At 39.2% G+C, this 17935-nt stretch overlaps 1 protein-coding gene across 2 annotated transcripts in view; it reads left to right on the forward strand.

Annotated features, from left to right (window-relative positions):
* Window positions 1–17935, forward strand: part of ITGB1 (integrin subunit beta 1) — a 45651-nt gene that overhangs the window by 11503 nt on the left and 16213 nt on the right. For both annotated transcript variants that reach the window (XM_075997706.1, XM_075997705.1), the window contains exons 2-8: window positions 6150–6216; window positions 6717–6802; window positions 9567–9789; window positions 11729–11899; window positions 13188–13426; window positions 16167–16322; window positions 17549–17644. In XM_075997706.1, the coding sequence (XP_075853821.1) occupies window positions 6150–6216; window positions 6717–6802; window positions 9567–9789; window positions 11729–11899; window positions 13188–13426; window positions 16167–16322; window positions 17549–17644 (1038 nt within the window). The remainder of the gene's footprint in view (window positions 1–6149; window positions 6217–6716; window positions 6803–9566; window positions 9790–11728; window positions 11900–13187; window positions 13427–16166; window positions 16323–17548; window positions 17645–17935) is intronic.

Below are 17935 nucleotides of genomic sequence, written 5' to 3' on the forward strand. Positions count from 1 at the left end.
GCTGTCTCACTTTCCAGCTCTTCTCACTTCCTCCTGTATGTGATTCCCCTCTCGTCTCACCTATCTCTTGTGATCTCTGGACCTTTGACTTTTTCCTCTTCTTTGTTGGTAACTTTTCATCAGCACTGCTATTTCTTTCTTTCTTTTTTTTTTTTTTTGAGACAGAGTCTCGCTTTGTTGTCCAGGCTAGAGTGAGTGCCGTGGCGTCAGCCTAGCTCACAGCAACCTCAAACTCCTGGGCTCGAGAGATCCTTCTGCCTCAGCCTCCTGAGTAGCTGGGACTACAGGCATGCGCTACCATGCCCGGCTAATTTTTTTATATACATATCAGTTGGCCAATTAATTTCTTTCTATTTATAGTAGAGACGGGGTCTCGCTCTTGCTCAGGCTGGTTTTGAACTCCTGACCTTGAGCAATCCGCCCGCCTCTGCCTCCCAGAGGGCTAGGATTACAGGCGTCAGCACTGCGATTTCTTCCTGCCCTGTTCTTCCTGCCCTGCAAACCAGTGGGTCAATTCAGTGAGCTCACATTGGAGTCTGAGGACCCCTGGGAGGTTTTCTGAGAGATTTGAGCATTTCTACAATAATTTTTTTAAATTTATGCTTTCGTGTTAATAAATAATAATAACCAACGTCTGGATTATCTGGTTGACCGCCTTCTAACCCAGTAATATTATGTCAGTATATCTGTTTGGATTTGTAAATTGATTTTGGTTTCATAATATGTACAAACCATGCACATGAGGCATTTTATATCTATCTTTAAGTTGGCTTAGATAAAAGAATTGAAAATTAAGGTATCCCTAGGGTATCTACAGGAACTGTTTTTCTGTTTAGAGAGGACAAGCACATTAATTCTGAGAAACTCTTCTTTCCTGAGTTTCTGAGTAATGTCAGAGAAAAAATGTCATACATTTCAATGTAGCTCAGCAAAAATTTTTGAGCATTGACTTTGTGTCCAGAACTTCTAGGTGCTGTAGCCATGAGTAAGACACACCAAGGGGCTGCTTTCTGGAACCTAGAGTCCATTAGGGAAGACAGTTATTAACAGATAGTTACAAGTGAAATGTGTGTTACACATGTGCCTTTATAAATTAGAGTACCTGCTGGCTCTCAGCATTGCTTTATGATGCTTTTGCATGTTCCTGATTTTTTGAAGTCCCTACCCCTTCCTCCTCTTCTCCCTGCAGTTGTCTTTACTTCCTATACCAGAAGAAGCTGCATGAATGAATGAACTCTCAGTTTTTTACCCACTGCTTTGCCTTAGAGAAAGGTGCCGCACCTCTGTTCAGGGTTACATAGCCCCCGTGGTCTAGATGCCATCCCTCTTTGCTCCGAGGAAGCCTGGCTCCATCAGACAGCTTCTTCACCTCTTCGGGTTTGCCCGCCGCTCTCCTTTCTTCCTAAGCATTTTCTTCCCAGTCTCATCCATTTTTGTAACTTCACTTAGCACCTATGTAATGACAGCTCTGTGTCTGTGTCTCTAACCTTGCCTTGTCTCCTGAGATCCAGACTCATGTCTTAGCTTCCCAGTAGATAGCTTCCCTAGATTGCACACTGGCATTTCACATTCTACGTTTCTAAAACAAAACTCACCATTTTCTCCCCCAACTCCATTTTCCTTCCTGTGTCTTATTTATTTAAAAGTGGTGGTTATTCTATATTCCTTTCTTCCCCCCACCCTTCCTTATCCAAGCAAACTGCAGATCCCTCCTGGCTACCTCCTTCCTCATCCTTCGTTCGTCTTCCTGACTGTTGCTATGCCCTGAAATTGGATGTTTGTCACCTTTTACATGAATCTTTGCACTAAAGTCTGTATTTGTCCTCTACCTTCTATTTGGCCACCCATCAAGCTCTTCCCCACCGATTTGCAGCCTTGTATATATGTTGTCATGTTGCTATCCTGCCCAAATTTTTTCAATTTCCCTCATATTTATAGAATGGAATCTCAACCCTTTTAGCATGGATGGCATTTAAGGATCTCTGGAACCCAGCTCCTCTTGCCAGCCTGGTCTTGGTTCCTGTTATTTCCATCTCAAAATTTAAGTCACAGACACACTTAAGTAGTTCAAAATTCTTTTTGGCCTTTTTGATATTTTAAGATTTTAAAATAATATAATTTATACTTATGATAGAAAATTATTAGACAAAATAATCACTCATCCCACCAATGAGATATAACAATAAAAACATATAAATATATTTTTCTAATCTTTTGTCTATAAAGAGAGAAAATATAAGACAAAGAATTCTAATTTGGGGTTGGGTAGGGAGAGGCACCCAAATGTATATGTTTAGAAATAAGGTTTAGGGAGAAGTTATTCTGATTCTTCTCAGGACTCCATGGCTTTGCATGTGCAGACCTTTCACCTGGAAAAATCTCCCCACTTGTCTTCAATTCTAGCTAAAATATCACCATCCCATGAAGCCTCTGAACTTGAGCAGGCAGGTTTCAGTGTTCTCAATGTATTGTGTCCTTGTTCGTTACAAAAACCATCACGTCATATTTTCATTATTTTTTTTTTTTTTTGAGACAGAGTCTCGCTTTGTTGTCCAGGCTAGAGTGAGTGCCGTGGCGTCAGCCTAGCTCACAGCAACCTCAAACTCCTGGGCTCGAGTGATCCTTCTGCCTCAGCCTCCCGAGTAGCTGGGACTACAGGCATGCGCCACCATGCCCGGCTAATTTTTTATATATATATATCAGTTGGCCAATTAATTTCTTTCTATTTATAGTAGAGACGGGGTCTCGCTCTTGCTCAGGCTGGTTTTGAACTCCTGACCTTGAGCAATCCGCCCGCCTCGGCCTCCCAAGAGCTAGGATTACAGGCGTGAGCCACAGCGCCCGGCCCATATTTTCATTATTTGTGTTTTTGTCTTTGAACTGAACTGAAAGTTCCCTGAGATGGTAACCTTTGTGTTTCCAGATATGGTACAAAACCTAACACTGTTGCCTGAGAAAGAACCTCTAGAAAGGTTGGGGGAAACCAGTAGAGGCTGAGGGAATAGAGTGTGTTGAGAAAGAATGGTGAATAGTATTAAATGTTGCTTCGTGTAAATTCTTCGGGACCAAACTGATGAATTCCTTCAAGTACATATTGTAGGCACTCAAGAAACTTATGAACGAATGCATGTGGAGAGTTAGGTCAGACCTGGAAAGAGTCTCCTGTAAGGGCAGCTACACACGCACAGTAGGGAGTGGACCCCGGTTACACAGTCATGTGCCACGTAATGATAGTTTTGGTCAACAATGGATAGCATATATGATGGTGGTCCCGTAAGATTATACTAGAGCTGAAAAATTCCTCTGGACTGGTGACTTTGTAACATTGTACCATCACACTGCTGCACTGCAGGTCCTATAAAAGTCTAGCACATATAATTATGTGCAGTACTTAATAATAATAAGTGGCTATGTTGGTGGCTTATGTATTTATTGTACTTTTAATTATTTTAGGGTATACTCCTTCTACTTATTAAAAAAAAAAAGTTAGCTGTAAAATAGTCTCAGACAGGTCCTTCTGGAGATATTCCAGAGGAAGGTGTTATTATCATAGGAGATGGCAGCCCCATGCATGTTACTGCCCCTGGAGACCTTCCAGTGGGACAAGGTGTGCAGGTGGAAGACAGTGATATTGATGATCCTGACCCTGTGCAGGCCTAGGCTTCTGTGTGTGTATGTGTGTTTGTGTCTTACTTTTTAACAAAAAAAATTTAAAAAGAAAGAAAATAATAAAAATTTAAAAAATTGAATAAGATAGAAGAAAATATTTTTGTACAGCCGTCCAGTGTGTGTGTGTGTTTTAAGCTTAAGTGTTCTTATGAAAGAGTCAAAAAGTTAAAAAAAAATAAAGTTTATAGTTAAAATGTTGCAGTAAGCTAAGGTTAATTATTGAAGGAAGAATTTTTAAAATTAGTGCAGCCTTAAGCGTATGGCACAGCGTTTTATTGAGCACACAGCAGTGTACAGAATGACCTAGGGCTCCACTCTCACTCACCCAGAGCAGCTTCCACTCCGGCAAGTCCATCCATACATAGTTAAGTGGCCTATACAGGAGTTCCAATTTTAAATCTTTTATACTAGGTACTTTTTACTGTACCTTTGTATGTTTAGATACACAGATACTTACCATTGTGTACCAGCTGCCTACAGCATTCAGTACAGTAACATGCTATGCAGATTTGCAGCCTAGGAGCAGTCGGCTGTATCATACAGCCTAGGTGTGCAGTAGGTTTGTGCACACAAATGTAGATTTGTATGTTACATTTTAGGATGTTCATGTAAGAGCGAAACACCTTAAAGACTCATTTCTCAAACGGTATGTATTCCTGTTGTTAAGCACTGCCTGACTCTGCTAGGTTGAGGAGAGAGGAGGTTAGGAAATGGAGACCAGTGTAGACAAATACTTAGAGGTGGCAACGGGGATTAGGATTAAGATAGTATCTGAAAGGCACCTTTCCCTGTTGTCCCTCATAACGAGCTGTCTTATGTGGAACTCAGGGGTGGGAAACTCCCTAGTGTACCTTTTTTCAGCTGCAGAGAAGAATCACCTGGAGTCTGGGCCCCACCCCAGAGATTGTGGTTTCTAGGCCTGGGCTGGGCGTCCAAGTCAGCCTGCTGGTGGCTCAGAGTAGTCCTGCCCTGGGGGCTTTCCGAAGGGTAGGGCTCTGGGTGTGTCTTCCGCTTTCCCACACGCGTGCAGGAGGGTTTCCAGTACCTTCCAGGACCATCAGGACAGATGGGGGAGGCCGCCAAGTCTTCCCCGTCACTTCTTCCCTCTCCTGCTCTCTGTGGCCTGGTTCCCTCACAGCCACTTCTCACGGGGGTCTCTTCTAAGTCTCCTTGTCCTCGTAGTTCTTCGGTATTCTCAATTTTCGCCACCTTCTGTCACCTTCCCTTTCCCTGAGAGGAAGCCAGGGCTTACGGACGTCACCAGCCAGTGACAGGGCCTCTCTGTCTCTTGCCAGGGCCCTGCTGGTCACAGGGGAGTTGACATCTGTCTGCAAGTTGTTTCCAGCTGTTGTCCTCCTTCTCTCAGCTGTTCCTCCACACTGAAGGCTTGTTTTGCCTGCATCTGCGTTTGGAGCTCTTCCAGAGGGCTTGGGAAGGTTGATCTTTGGCTTGTCCGGGTTTATAGAAGGAGAAGGACAGTGGCATTTAAAGTAATATTTTAAAGCTATATAGCCTCGGAATACTAGGAAACATTATCTGTTGCCTAATAACCATCTTAGTGATGATTCTCTGAATTAGATGATATTTTGGAAGATTCCAAAGGCATTCTAGTGGTCATTACGGCAGCCTGAGTGGTAGCCCAGAGAAACATGTACGAGTCCATATATGGAACAGACACTCCGCTCACTGGTGTGGAAGCTGCCAGATGCTTCCTTCATCACGGCAATGCACTTCCTCAGAAGTCCTAACGTTCCAGGTCTTTTTAGTCAGAACTTTGGAATTGATAACATTTGACTTGCTTGGAATATGGTCTGTATGGATTTATTACACATTAGACCTTTTAGGCAGGCCGTAAAAGGTGAATTGTTAGGCATTTTGTACTTCCGTGACACTCGGCTTTTGTTGACCGCAGTCACAGTGGTGTGTAAGCAAAACAGTAAGCCCAGACACAACAGAACATGCTGGTCTGAGCACGATTGCAAAGTGGATGGTTACACAGGTCCTGCTCGTCTCTTTCCTCTGGGATGCCATCACTGAGCAGAGGACTAGAAATATCGCAGGGGTGCTCCAAATACAGCTTAGAGCACCCTGCCTGAGGTAGGGGAGTAGCAGCCCAAATGTACGCCCTAGAAGGTGGAGGTCTTTAAAAGAAATATTCAGTGTTCACATGCAACTCGATGAACTTTTTTCTTTTTAAAGGAAATTTACCAAGAAAAAAAAATTACACAGAGTTAAGCTGTGCTGTAGATGCTCTCATTAAGAAAACAACTTAATGTTTGTTTAAGACCTCACTTAAGAGGTGAGGTAACCAGCTAGGGAGGAGAGGTAGGCAAAGGCGGGTGTGGAGAGAAATGGTTTGAGAGGCATCATGTTTATGAAATCAACAGAAGGTACAGTGGGGGAAACATTTTCTATTGGATGCATTTTCTCATTTTATCTCTTTATTATTTTCTTAACGTAATGCATATTTTATATTTCAGATGAATTTACAACTAATACTCTGGATTGGACTGATCAGTTTAGTTTGCTATGTGTTCGGCCAAACAGGTAAAAAAAAAAAAAAAAAAACCAAAAAAACAGTTTTCCTAGTTGTCTTTTCATTTCAGTATTTTGGATAGCTCTTTGACCAGTTAGATTCCTGGGAAAACCTAAGTGAGATCATGCTGCTGCTTCTGAAAGCTCTGCTGAAGATTCTTGTGGGTGTGGTAGTGTATGTCGAATATAAAGAAATAATTCTTTACCCAGTTATAAGAAAACTCATGACATCTATGACTATCCAAAATGATAGAATTTGAAATTATATCTTTAAAGAAAAGGAGCTAGTCTTTGATATAGAAGACAAGAAAGATAACTATTAATATGTCCCTCTGTGAATTTCAGTGCCAAGGTGATCCAACACTGTGGCATCTTTGGGCTAGGTCTAGTTCAGTTGGTAACTAAGTCAGAGTATTTATATTTAATATTTGTATGCATTGCATTATTTGTCATTATGATCCTGATTTTTTATTATTTTCTTAAGTGTTCCTTTCTTTTCTTTTTCCTGACAGATGAAAATAGATGTTTAAAAGCAAATGCCAAATCATGTGGAGAATGTATACAAGCGGGGCCAAATTGTGGGTGGTGCACGAATTCAGTAAGTAAGATTGCTCAGGTCCTTTCCACTTACTCTCCAGTCATTCAGTGTTGCTCAATGCTGTACCCTTGGGAAATAATAGATAGGGATTTTCACATAAATCGTTGTTTATTGAGTAACATGTGATGGTCTAAAACTGTGGTTTAACGTAGTAGCTACTAGACACATGTGGCTACTGAGCACTTGAAATAGGGGTGCTACACATTGAGAATTGCTCTAAGTCTCAAATATATACCAGATTTATAAGACTTAGTATTTAAAAAATTATTAATAATGTTGCAGTGATAATACTTTGCATAAAAGTGTATGTAAGTGTTAAAATTAATTTCCTCTTTTTTTTTTAGTGTGGCTACTAGACAGTTTTAAAATATATATGTATTTGTGGCTCATCTTTATGGCACATATTATATTTTTATTAGATAACTTTCCAAAAAAACGTAGCCATTTATCTGACCATTTTAGATTTTTCCCCTTTTTTGATGAGGGAGGTATAAATTTACCTTCCTAATTGTATTTGAGTTACATCTAATATAGAATTGATTTGTTTCCTAAGACAATTGAGGTTAGGATTTACACTTTTGTCATCTCTATACATTACCTAACATGGTGCCTTCCACAGAGCTTACTAAGTGTTCAATGAGTAAGTGGATGAATGAATGTTCAATGAGTAAGTCAAAACAGGAGATAAGAAGGTCATTTTGAGGTATATAATTTATTTACAGGATGAATAACTAATATCAGAAGGTCAAAGGTTTATTGATTCTATTTTCACCCAGGCATATGGACCCAAATTTCAAGTGCCTAACTGTTTGGTAGACATAACTGGTCAAGTATCAGATATGAAAGAAAAAATGAGAGGTTTCTATTTTTATTATTTCAAAATTTTTCAAGTGGTTCTTTCTGCTCTCCAAAAGTGGTATGCTGGGATTAAATTGGAAACTGGAGGAAATAAGGAGTTTTGCGTTTTAGTTAAGGCTTATTTAACTGATACTCTCGGTTTTCTTATCTGGAAAATGAGAATGAGAATACCTGCTTTATCTCGTTACAAGAGTTAGAATAAATGAACTTAAATGGGGCAGTTTTATTTAAAAAGTTCTAAGTAAGTGGCAGCTTCTGTTATTATTAACAACATCCTTTTTATGGGGGCTCTAATTTATCTGTAGTTGAGGATTATTTTAGCCAAACTATACTTTAAATAATTTAAGCCTTTGAGTTTTGGGGCATGATTCTTAAATTATTAAGTGTTCTTTTGGAATATGTGTAGTGAAATTTTATTTGACTGTTATGACCTTAACATTTCCTGGATTGGCTGATATTTGGAGAAGTATAATTCACTAGGATCTTGTGCTTTGGTAGCATTTTAGCTTCGATAATAAATAAAAGTAGTGCAGCTTTGAACTGTCTGATCCTTGGTGTTCCTTTTCACTTGTTTTTCTAATTACATAAATGCTCTTATTAGTGTTCTTTCTCTTAAAAAATAATTTATAAAAACCGCTGTGTATTCTTTAAATTTAAATATCCTCACTTTATATATTATCATGAAACTGCTACATCATAAATATATATAATGTCACTGGTTTTCCCCCCACTTTCACATATCATGAAACACTTTTGTGCAAAATCTTTTTTTTTTTTTTTTTTTTTGAGACAGAGTCTCGCTTTGTTGCCCAGGCTAGTGTGAGTGCCGTGGCGTCAGCCTAGCTCACAGCAACCTCAAACTCCTGGCTCGAGCGATCCTTCTGTCTCAGCCTCCCGAGTAGCTGGGACTACAGGCATGCGCCACCATGCCCGGCTAATTTTTTTTAATATATATATCAGTTGGCCAATTAGTTTCTTTCTATTTATAGTAGAAACGGGGTCTCGCTCTTGCTCAGGCTGGTTTTGAACTCCTGACCTTGATGTGCAAAATCTTTACGTACATTTTTAATAGCAGTCTTTTGTCTTCATTAAGGTACTTTTCAGTTATCTCATAAAATTTTTATTTCCATCTAAGTTGTTCAAGGCATAGCACATTTTGAATTTATGTCATTACTGGAAATTTTACCCCAAGCCACAAATATCCACTCACACATCATTAGGACCTTTTTTCTTTTTTTAAATTTACCCTATGGAAATATATTCATGACTCTTGTTATATAATTACCTGCTATATTGCTTTTTAAAAATTTAACAAGCTTATTTACAGTAATATTCAATACTTGAGATGTTCTTCAAACTTTCAGGAATACTTACTTAATCTTTGCTACATTTCTTGGTCTCCTTTTTAAAAATTGCCATTATTAATTGAGATGTTTTTAGGCTAATCTGTTTTCCCTAAACATTGGGTTATTCCAAATATTGTGATGAGGTGAGTGGTACATAATATGAGAGGCTTTATAAGGACTTTTCTAAGGTAAATTTAGGAAAAAATATTGTTTGATGTTTGGATATATACATTATTAGTAGCTATTAACCATGCTGAATAAGAAATTTCACTGAAGAAATTTCTTTTGATTAGATACTCTGAATTAGACAGCAGGACATTTAACATGTATACTTAGGTCAGTCCTAGGAAAGTAATTACTTTTTTGGAAATGATTTTGTTTGTTTTTAAACAAGAACACTTATGGTTTGGATGAAGGGAGCATTTTATTTAAAAGCCAGAAATGAGGTACATTAGATATCACTTGATTTTTATAATTTAATTGCATATTGCAGTTGCAATTATGTAAAAGGGTTGATCATTTCACTTTTTATTAATGCCTATATTTTATATGTCATTTAGACATTTTTACAAGAAGGAATGCCAACTTCTGCACGATGTGATGATTTAGAAGCCTTGAAAAAGAAAGGTTGCCATCCAAATGACATAGAAAATCCTAGAGGCTCCAAAGTTATAAAGAAAAATAAAAATGTAACCAACCGTAGCAAAGGAACAGCAGAGAAGCTTCAGCCTGAAGATATTACTCAGATCCAGCCACAGCAATTGGTTTTGCAATTACGGTCAGGTAAAGAAGGCCAGCTCTCTGAGTACTTTTTTGAGATTGTTGAGATTGTTGAGATTTGAGATTGTTAACACCAGCCGTATGCAACCCTCTTAACCACATTCCTATTTTTTTTTTTTTTTTTTTTTTTTTTTTTGAGACAGAGTCTCGCTTTGTTGTCCAGGCTAGAGTGAGTGCCATGGCGTCAGCCTAGCTCACAGCAACCTCCAACTCCTGGGCTCGAGCGATCCTTCTGCCTCAGCCTCCCGAGTAGCTGGGAATACAGGCATGTGCCACCATGCCTGGCTAATTTTTTATATATATATCAGTTGGCCAATTAATTTCTTTCTATTTATAGTAGAGATGGGGTCTCGCTCTTGTTCAGGCTGGTTTTGAACTCCTGACCTTGAGCAATCCACCCGCCTCGGCCTCCCAAGAGCTAGGATTACAGGCGTGAGCCACCGCGCCCGGCCGACCACATTCTATTGAGGGCTCATTTTCACATACTGACTGACGAAAACTTGGAATAGTTTAAATTTTAGAAATTTTTTTGCAGATATAACAATTCATAAAACACATAGACTTGGAATAATATTAAATGCTGTCTCATGTCCAAAGTAAATTCTGTCAAAAATTCAGAAAGTATTGATTGGATTTAATGAGTTTTAAAAATAAAAGTGTTTATCCTGTGGCATAATTACATAATATTAATATAAAAGCAACACTGTTACCTGTTCTTTTCCTTTATATTTGTTTAATATTGTTAAAATATTAAGATTTTTCTAAGTATATATGTCAGTGCCACATTTAAAAAGAAAGAAAGAAAGAAGCCCTCTTCCTCCCCTTTTTCTCAGAAGAGTGGGGAGAGAGTGGCCTTCTCCCGTGACTTCCTCTTGTCCACCATCACTTTGAACCACCAGACCCAGTGGATTCTCATCAGAACCTTCTAAAAAACCTTTTTGTATCAATTGAGGTGTTGCACTTCTTAGAATGCTCCCCTCTTGGCTTGTGTCTCAGCCTCTCAGTAGCTGGGACTCCTGGCACATGCCCCTACGCCTGGCTAATTTTTGTATTTTTTTGTAGAGATGGGGTCTCACTGTCACTCAGGCTGGTGTCAAACTCCTGGCCTCCCAAAGTTCTAGGATTCCAAGTGTGAGCCACAACACCTGGTCCTCCAGGCTCCTTTTCGTGTCTGTTTTTCTTCCTTTTTGCAATCCACCTAAACGTTGGTTCTCCTCCCTTGGCTTTGAGTCCAGTTGTACAACTGCAACAACACGGAACTTTTTTCTTGAGCTCCAAACCCATTTCTCTAACTGCCTACTAGAAATCTAAATGGAGAAAATCTACAAGTTAAAAATGTAATAATTTTTCATCTTAAGTGAATCTCTCTCCCCTTCTCCTTCCTTGTTTCAGTTCAGATTGTCACCCCCCTCTTGGATTTTTTTTCTGTAGATTCTTAACTAGTCTCTTTGTCTGTACAATTCATTTTTTAAAACTTTCTGCCAGGTTTTCTAAAGTAAAAATCAGATTGTGTTATTCACTTGTATATGGTGGCACCCCTTTACACACAAAACAAAGTTCTCACAACTTCAGTGTCTGAGAAGTCAGTAGTACCCTGTAACGTGCCCTGCCTTGCCCCCCCCCCCCGACTAATTTATGGTGTTCCATTTGCTTTTTCCTCTCTTATAGTTAGTTATAAATGGACTTTTTGTCTGTCTTGCCCACAGTGGATTGGGATGCCTTCTTTTTCCTCTTTGCATCCCCAAGGCCTGGTGTTTTAGGTATTTGTTGGATGAAATTGAGCACATACCCGTGCAGTTACTTATAGAATTCCCAGGTTTTTGTAAAAATTATGACTATGCATTTCATTTCATAGCGTTACTATGTAAATCAGATTTATTTTGGTTTTCTCATTTGCCTTTGATTGCTGGCAAACAAATCTCATTTTCTGATCTGTGTCCAGGGGAGCCGCAGACGTTTACGCTAAAGTTCAAGCGAGCAGAAGATTATCCTATAGACCTCTACTACCTCATGGACCTCTCCTACTCGATGAAGGACGATCTGGAGAATGTCAAAAGTCTCGGGACAGACCTGATGAATGAAATGAGGAGGATTACTTCAGACTTTAGAATCGGTGGGAATGTTGGGAATATTAACAATTTTCATTTGTATAAGTCTTGGCAGTTCTCAAAGCCCTTTTGTGTTTTCTTCCTTTTTTCTTCACAACATGCTTGTGAGACAAATAGGCCAGTTTTTTAGCCTTTTCTTTCTGATGGGAAACGGATTCTAGTCCCACGTTTAATAATCTCTCTGCCTCCTCATACCTCTGTCACCATATGCTACTATGTTATTAATATTTGACACAGATTATACCTCATAGGTAATGAAACACATCCTTGTTTTCACAGGCATTAATCCATTCAATTGTTGATTTATTTTATAAGTAATGTGTTGAGTGCCCAGATTCTAGTTCATTACTAATTAATATGACTACACCTGCCGGTACGGCCTAATCTTACCTCAGACCTGGATTTTTTCATAGTATGATGTTCTCCTCTCCAGACCTTATTTTCCCAGTTTTATGCATCTCCAACTTAACCTCTTTTGTGCCTGCTCCTCTCCCCTGTTGCTGCAGCAGAGGTTTAACAGTGGAATATGGGAAAGACTTGTCAGCCTTCTCAAGGCCTCAAAGCTGCCTTTCAAAAATTAGCTCTGTTTTAGTGGAAACATTAAAAACAGTACTTGCTTCAAATGCTCTTTTATTCAGTAAGCATAATTGAAGGACCAAAGAGATAGGAAACTCTTACCAAGTTAGTCTTTTTTGAAGTGGTTATAATTCCAGAATATTCATTTATTCATTCATTCAACATGCCATTATTGAGAGCTGACACGCTAAGAAAAATAATGTGAGTTACTTTTAAAGTTGAGTAGACGAAAAGATTAACTTGCATTTTTAGGCCATTTGGACACTATAACAAAATAATATAAACTGGGTAGCTTATAAACAACAGAAGTTTATTTCTCCCAGTTCTGGAGGCTCAGAAGTCCAAGATGCAGGCAGATCAAGTGTCTGGTGAGGGTTCTCTTCCAGGCTCATAGGTGGTGTCTTCTCGCCATGTGCTCACATGATGGAAGGAGGAAAGCACCTCTCTGGGGCCTCTTTGATAAGGCTCCACCCTCATGATCTAATTACGCCGATCTTGGGCAAAGGCCTCACCACCTAGCACCATCACGTTGGAGGACAGGTTTTCAATATATGAATTTGTGGGAAGACACAGACATTCAGTCCTTAGTAACTTATGTATGCTAACAAACCTGATTTTTTTTCTAAATGCAAGTCTGTTTGTCTGTCAGCTGTCTGTCTAATCATCCATCTTTCCATCTATGCATCCATCTATTCATGTGCTTTTCTTTCTTCATAGGATTTGGCTCATTCGTGGAAAAAACTGTGATGCCTTACATTAGCACAACACCAGCTAAGCTCAGGAACCCTTGCACAAGTGAGCAGAATTGCACCAGCCCATTTAGCTACAAAAATGTGCTTAGTCTTACTGATAAAGGAGAAGTATTTAACGAACTTGTTGGTAAACAGCGCATATCTGGAAATTTGGATTCCCCAGAAGGTGGTTTTGATGCAATTATGCAAGTTGCAGTTTGTGGAGTAAGTGCATTCATTTCCTACAAAGGGATGTCATTTGTATTATTTGAGTCAATTTTAAGTGTGATTGTACTATCAATTAGAAAAAAATAAAAGACCTTAATTTCCATATCATTTGAATATCTCAGAGGAGTACAGATATTAACCCCTTAAATTCCTTCCAACTATAAGTGCTTTATAAAAGCATATTTAATCATGCTGCCCTTATTTAAATCAGGCAGTTATTCATACAGCCTTTTAAAAGCCAGAATGCTAACCATTTTAAATAGTGGGCACCTTGGGTATACTTTAGCTGGTGGTCTGGGTTTTCAGGAGAGGCCCAGGTGTCCTAACTTTCTGACTTTGTACCAGAGATGGAATTGATGTTATGTGAGTCCTCACCAGGAACCTTGAATATGTTCTAAGGAATAGTGTCTCATATCATTTACCTTTGGTCAGTTTTCTTTTGCTTGTCATCTTTGAAAGACACATCTTATTCCTGTGTCTTAATTCAAAAAGAAAGAACTTTTTAAGCCCTGGTTTGTAAGCTATATGAGAACATGTATTTTGAGAAGTATCAAAGGCCAATCCCTTGGGGAAAAAAGAAAAAAAGAGAAGTAGTGTAATACTTGTAGTTTTAATTGCAAGATTTTCAGCAGTAGCAAGCTCATCTCTATTGGACCAGTGATCGGCATTTTATGACCCATGTACCAGCTGAGTACTGGTACTCATTTTAATAAGTATAGCTGAAGCTGAAACTTTGTGAGATAAAGTTTGTCCTGAGTACTTGCTTTGTCTCATTTTGTCCCACATAGTACTCCTATTCTGTAGAAGACCTTCCTTGATTCCAGATGCCTCTCAATGGTTATTTTTCACCCAACTGTTGCTAAGGTGCTGATACCCAAAATAATAAGAGAAGCAATATGGTGTAGTAGTTAAGAATTTTCCTATCACCACTGATCTGGGCAATTTGCTTAGCCTCTCTAGCCTTCTCTTTAAGAAGGGATAATAATAGTATGTACTTCACAGGGCTCTTGTAAAGTTTAAATGCAGTAATCCATATAAAGTACCAGTAAACAGTCAGCAAATACTGTTATATCATTGTTACTTTTGATTTCTCACCAGAGAGGTTACAATTTAAGGTTAGTTTCTGCTTTTATAGCTGACGAAAGTAGTATTCCAGCTAATCCCTAGCCTGAAACTTCCTTTCTTCCTAGCCATCTGTTTGTGATCTTGTTAGCACTGTGGGGAGAGCATTCTCCAGGCTGCCTCTAACTAGGCCTTAACCTATGGGATCCAACGAGCTGTAACACCCTTGGTCACAGTTACCTTCCTGTGTTTTCCATGCAGGTACATTTCTGTAGATGCAAAAGTGACAGACATTCCACTCTTGAAAGATTTAATAAACTTAATTCCTGCTTTATGAGGATGTAAACAGATATATTAAATAAATTTAGACAAATAGAATTATAAAATTATATATAGAGAGAATTTTACTGTCACTTTAAATTCTTTGTTGGAAAAGGGAGAGAATAAAATAAGTGAAAAATCAACAGTATCGATTATTAAGTTAGGATGGGTGGAACTAAGCAGGCCAAGTCCTTGGTAAGATTTTTTTTTTTTTTTTTTTTGAGACAGAGTCTCGCTTTGTTGTCCAGGCTAGAGTGAGTGCCGTGGCGTCACCCTAGCTCACAGCAACCTCAAACTCCTGGGCTTGAGTGATCCTTCTGCCTCAGCCTCCTGGGTAGCTGGGACTACAGGCATGCGCCACCATGCCCGGCTAATTTTTTTTTTTTATATATATATATCAGTTGGCCAATTAATTTCTTTCTATTTTTTTATAGTAGAGATGGGGTCTTGCTCTTGCTCAGGCTGGTTTTGAACTCCTGACCTTGAGCAATCCGCCCGCCTCGGCCTCCCAAGAGCTAGGATTACGGGCGTGAGCCACCGCGCCCGGCCAATTTTTTTCTATAATAAAAGAATGCAACCTGGCCGGGCGCGGTGGCTCATGCCTGTAATCCTAGCTCTCTGGGAGGCCGAGGCGGGCGGATTGCTCCAGGTCAGGAGTTCGAAACCAGCCTGAGCAAGAGCAAGACCCCGTCTCTACTATAAACAGAAAGAAATTAATTGGCCAACTGATATATATATATAAAAAAATTAGCCGGGCATGGTGGCGCATGCCTGTAGTCCCAGCTACTCGGGAGGCTGAGGCAGAAGGATCGCTTGAGCCCAGGAGTTTGAGGTTGCTGTGAGCTAGGCTGACGCCATGGCACTCACTCTAGCCTGGACAACAAAGCGAGACTCTGTCTCAAAAAAAAAAAAAAAAAAAGAATGCAACCTGATACAGAGGGCTGATAAGGGAGGTATGTGGTGTAAAAACAGAGTAAGGGTGGATGGAAGGCTGGAGGGGACATGACAGTGCAGGAGGGTAACATAAGGAGAGGCTGAGCAGATAGTCGTGGAGCACTGCTACGTGCCAAGCAGTGTGCTCGCTGCTGGAAGTAGGATGATGAGCAAGACCAAAAAACAGTTTTTAAAAAGAGCTGAACACTGTGGACAAGCAGGCAGGATACCATTGTACAGTGACCTGGAGGAGCCTCACTTAGGTGGGCTCTGTATATTTGTCATGAAGATTATTAGCAGTGCATAAAGAGAAGATAAAGAATTAGATTCCTAATACAGTGGTAGCCTATGTGAAAATTAAAAGAGTTATGTTGCATTACTGTGAGTAGGGCTTTAAAATTGAAATCCTTTTCTTTTCAAGTCACTGATTGGCTGGAGGAATGTAACACGGCTGCTGGTGTTTTCCACGGATGCTGGGTTTCACTTTGCTGGAGACGGGAAACTTGGTGGCATTGTTTTACCAAATGACGGGCAATGCCACCTGGAAAACGATGTGTACACGATGAGCCATTATTATGTAAGTGCTTGGCTCCTTATATGAATGTGCTTATGTTGAATTTTAGTGTTTGATACTAGGAGTATTGCAGGTGGCTGGCTTGTGGGTTTTTCAGAGTTTGGGGTTTTGTTATTTTGGTAGTATGGGCCCTAACCCAGTGTACAGGAAAACTATTATTGCTGCTTGTGAGGTTGCAGCTTAGTGTGTGCTTCTTTCTGCTTAGACAAAGGCCTCCCTGAGGTGGGAAAGGGATGCTCAGACACCACTTTAACTCTTTGCCTCAGCCCGTAGCTCTGTCTCCTGTCACTTGCACACATGATTTGGTACCAAAGTTACCATTATTTCTAAACAAATAATTTATCTGGTCTTACACTCTTTATCTTACAAGATTTTTAAAAGCAGGCACTCTTAGGCCGGGCGCAGTGGCTCATGCCTGTAATCCCAGCACTCTGGGAGGCCGAGGCGGGCGGATCGCTCAAGGTCAGGAGTTCGAGACCAGCCTGAGCAAGAGCAAGACAAGACCCCCATCTCTACTAAAAATAGAAACAAATTAATTGGCCAACTAAAAATATATAGAAAAAATTAGCCAGGCATGGTGGCACATGCCTGTAGTCCCAGTTACTCAGGAGGCTGAGGCAGGAGGATTGCTTGAGTCCAGGAGTTTGAGGTTGCTGTGAGCTAGGCTGACACCACAGAAGTCTGGCCTGCACAACAGAGTGAGACTCTGCCTCAAAAAAAAAAAAAAAAAAAAAGCAGGCACTCTGCCTTTATTGAAAATAAAGATTGGTGAATTATTCAAGTTCTAGAAGAAATTCAAACATTGGTGAATCTTGGTCTTTTTCTTAAGTGATACATAATAGAAGTTTTTTTGTTTTTAAATAAATCTATTCTCTTTTTTTTTTATTTGTCTCTTCCAGTAATTATTTCTTCGATACATAATAGAAATTTTAACTACTAGCTATTCTGTAATTTCTTTGTTCTTAAATTTAATATACATAACTAATCGTACTGTTTAAAAGCTTTTTAATACTGAAATTGTTATACATACATGAAAGTAGAGAGGAGAGGATTAGAAACTGACATATACACACTACCCACTTCAGCCATTATTTGCATTTGATACTCTTATTTGAAAGCAGTCTTGTATAAGTAATACAGTTATGTATGCAAGTCATTATGTATTGAAAAGTCTGGAATAGATTGGAAGGATGTATCTACATACTAAATTATATTACTTAATTTCTTAGGATTATCCTTCTATTGCTCACCTTGTCCAGAAACTCAGTGAAAATAACATTCAGACAATTTTTGCAGTCACTGAAGAATTTCAGCCTGTTTACAAGGTAAGTATGTTTGCAATAAGAACAACAAAGTTCTAGACATTTTTTGTTTAATCATTAGAGGCAAATCATATGTGAATTGAAATGTGGGAAAGTACCACTAGGTAGACAAACTGAATTTTACTGAATTGGTTTATATTAATTTTCAATCACATATTATAAAACTAGTTGTTTTTTTTCAGGTTTAGCTCCTAAAGTTATTTATGAAATGTCTAAGGAACTGGCATTTAAAGACAAATGTTAGTTGCTCAGTAGATGCTAATTAGTTGAATGAATGGTATTTGTATTTTATAT

The sequence above is a fragment of the Microcebus murinus genome, chromosome 25, assembly GCF_040939455.1.
Source record: "Microcebus murinus isolate Inina chromosome 25, M.murinus_Inina_mat1.0, whole genome shotgun sequence".
Classification (NCBI taxonomy): domain Eukaryota; kingdom Metazoa; phylum Chordata; class Mammalia; order Primates; family Cheirogaleidae; genus Microcebus; species Microcebus murinus.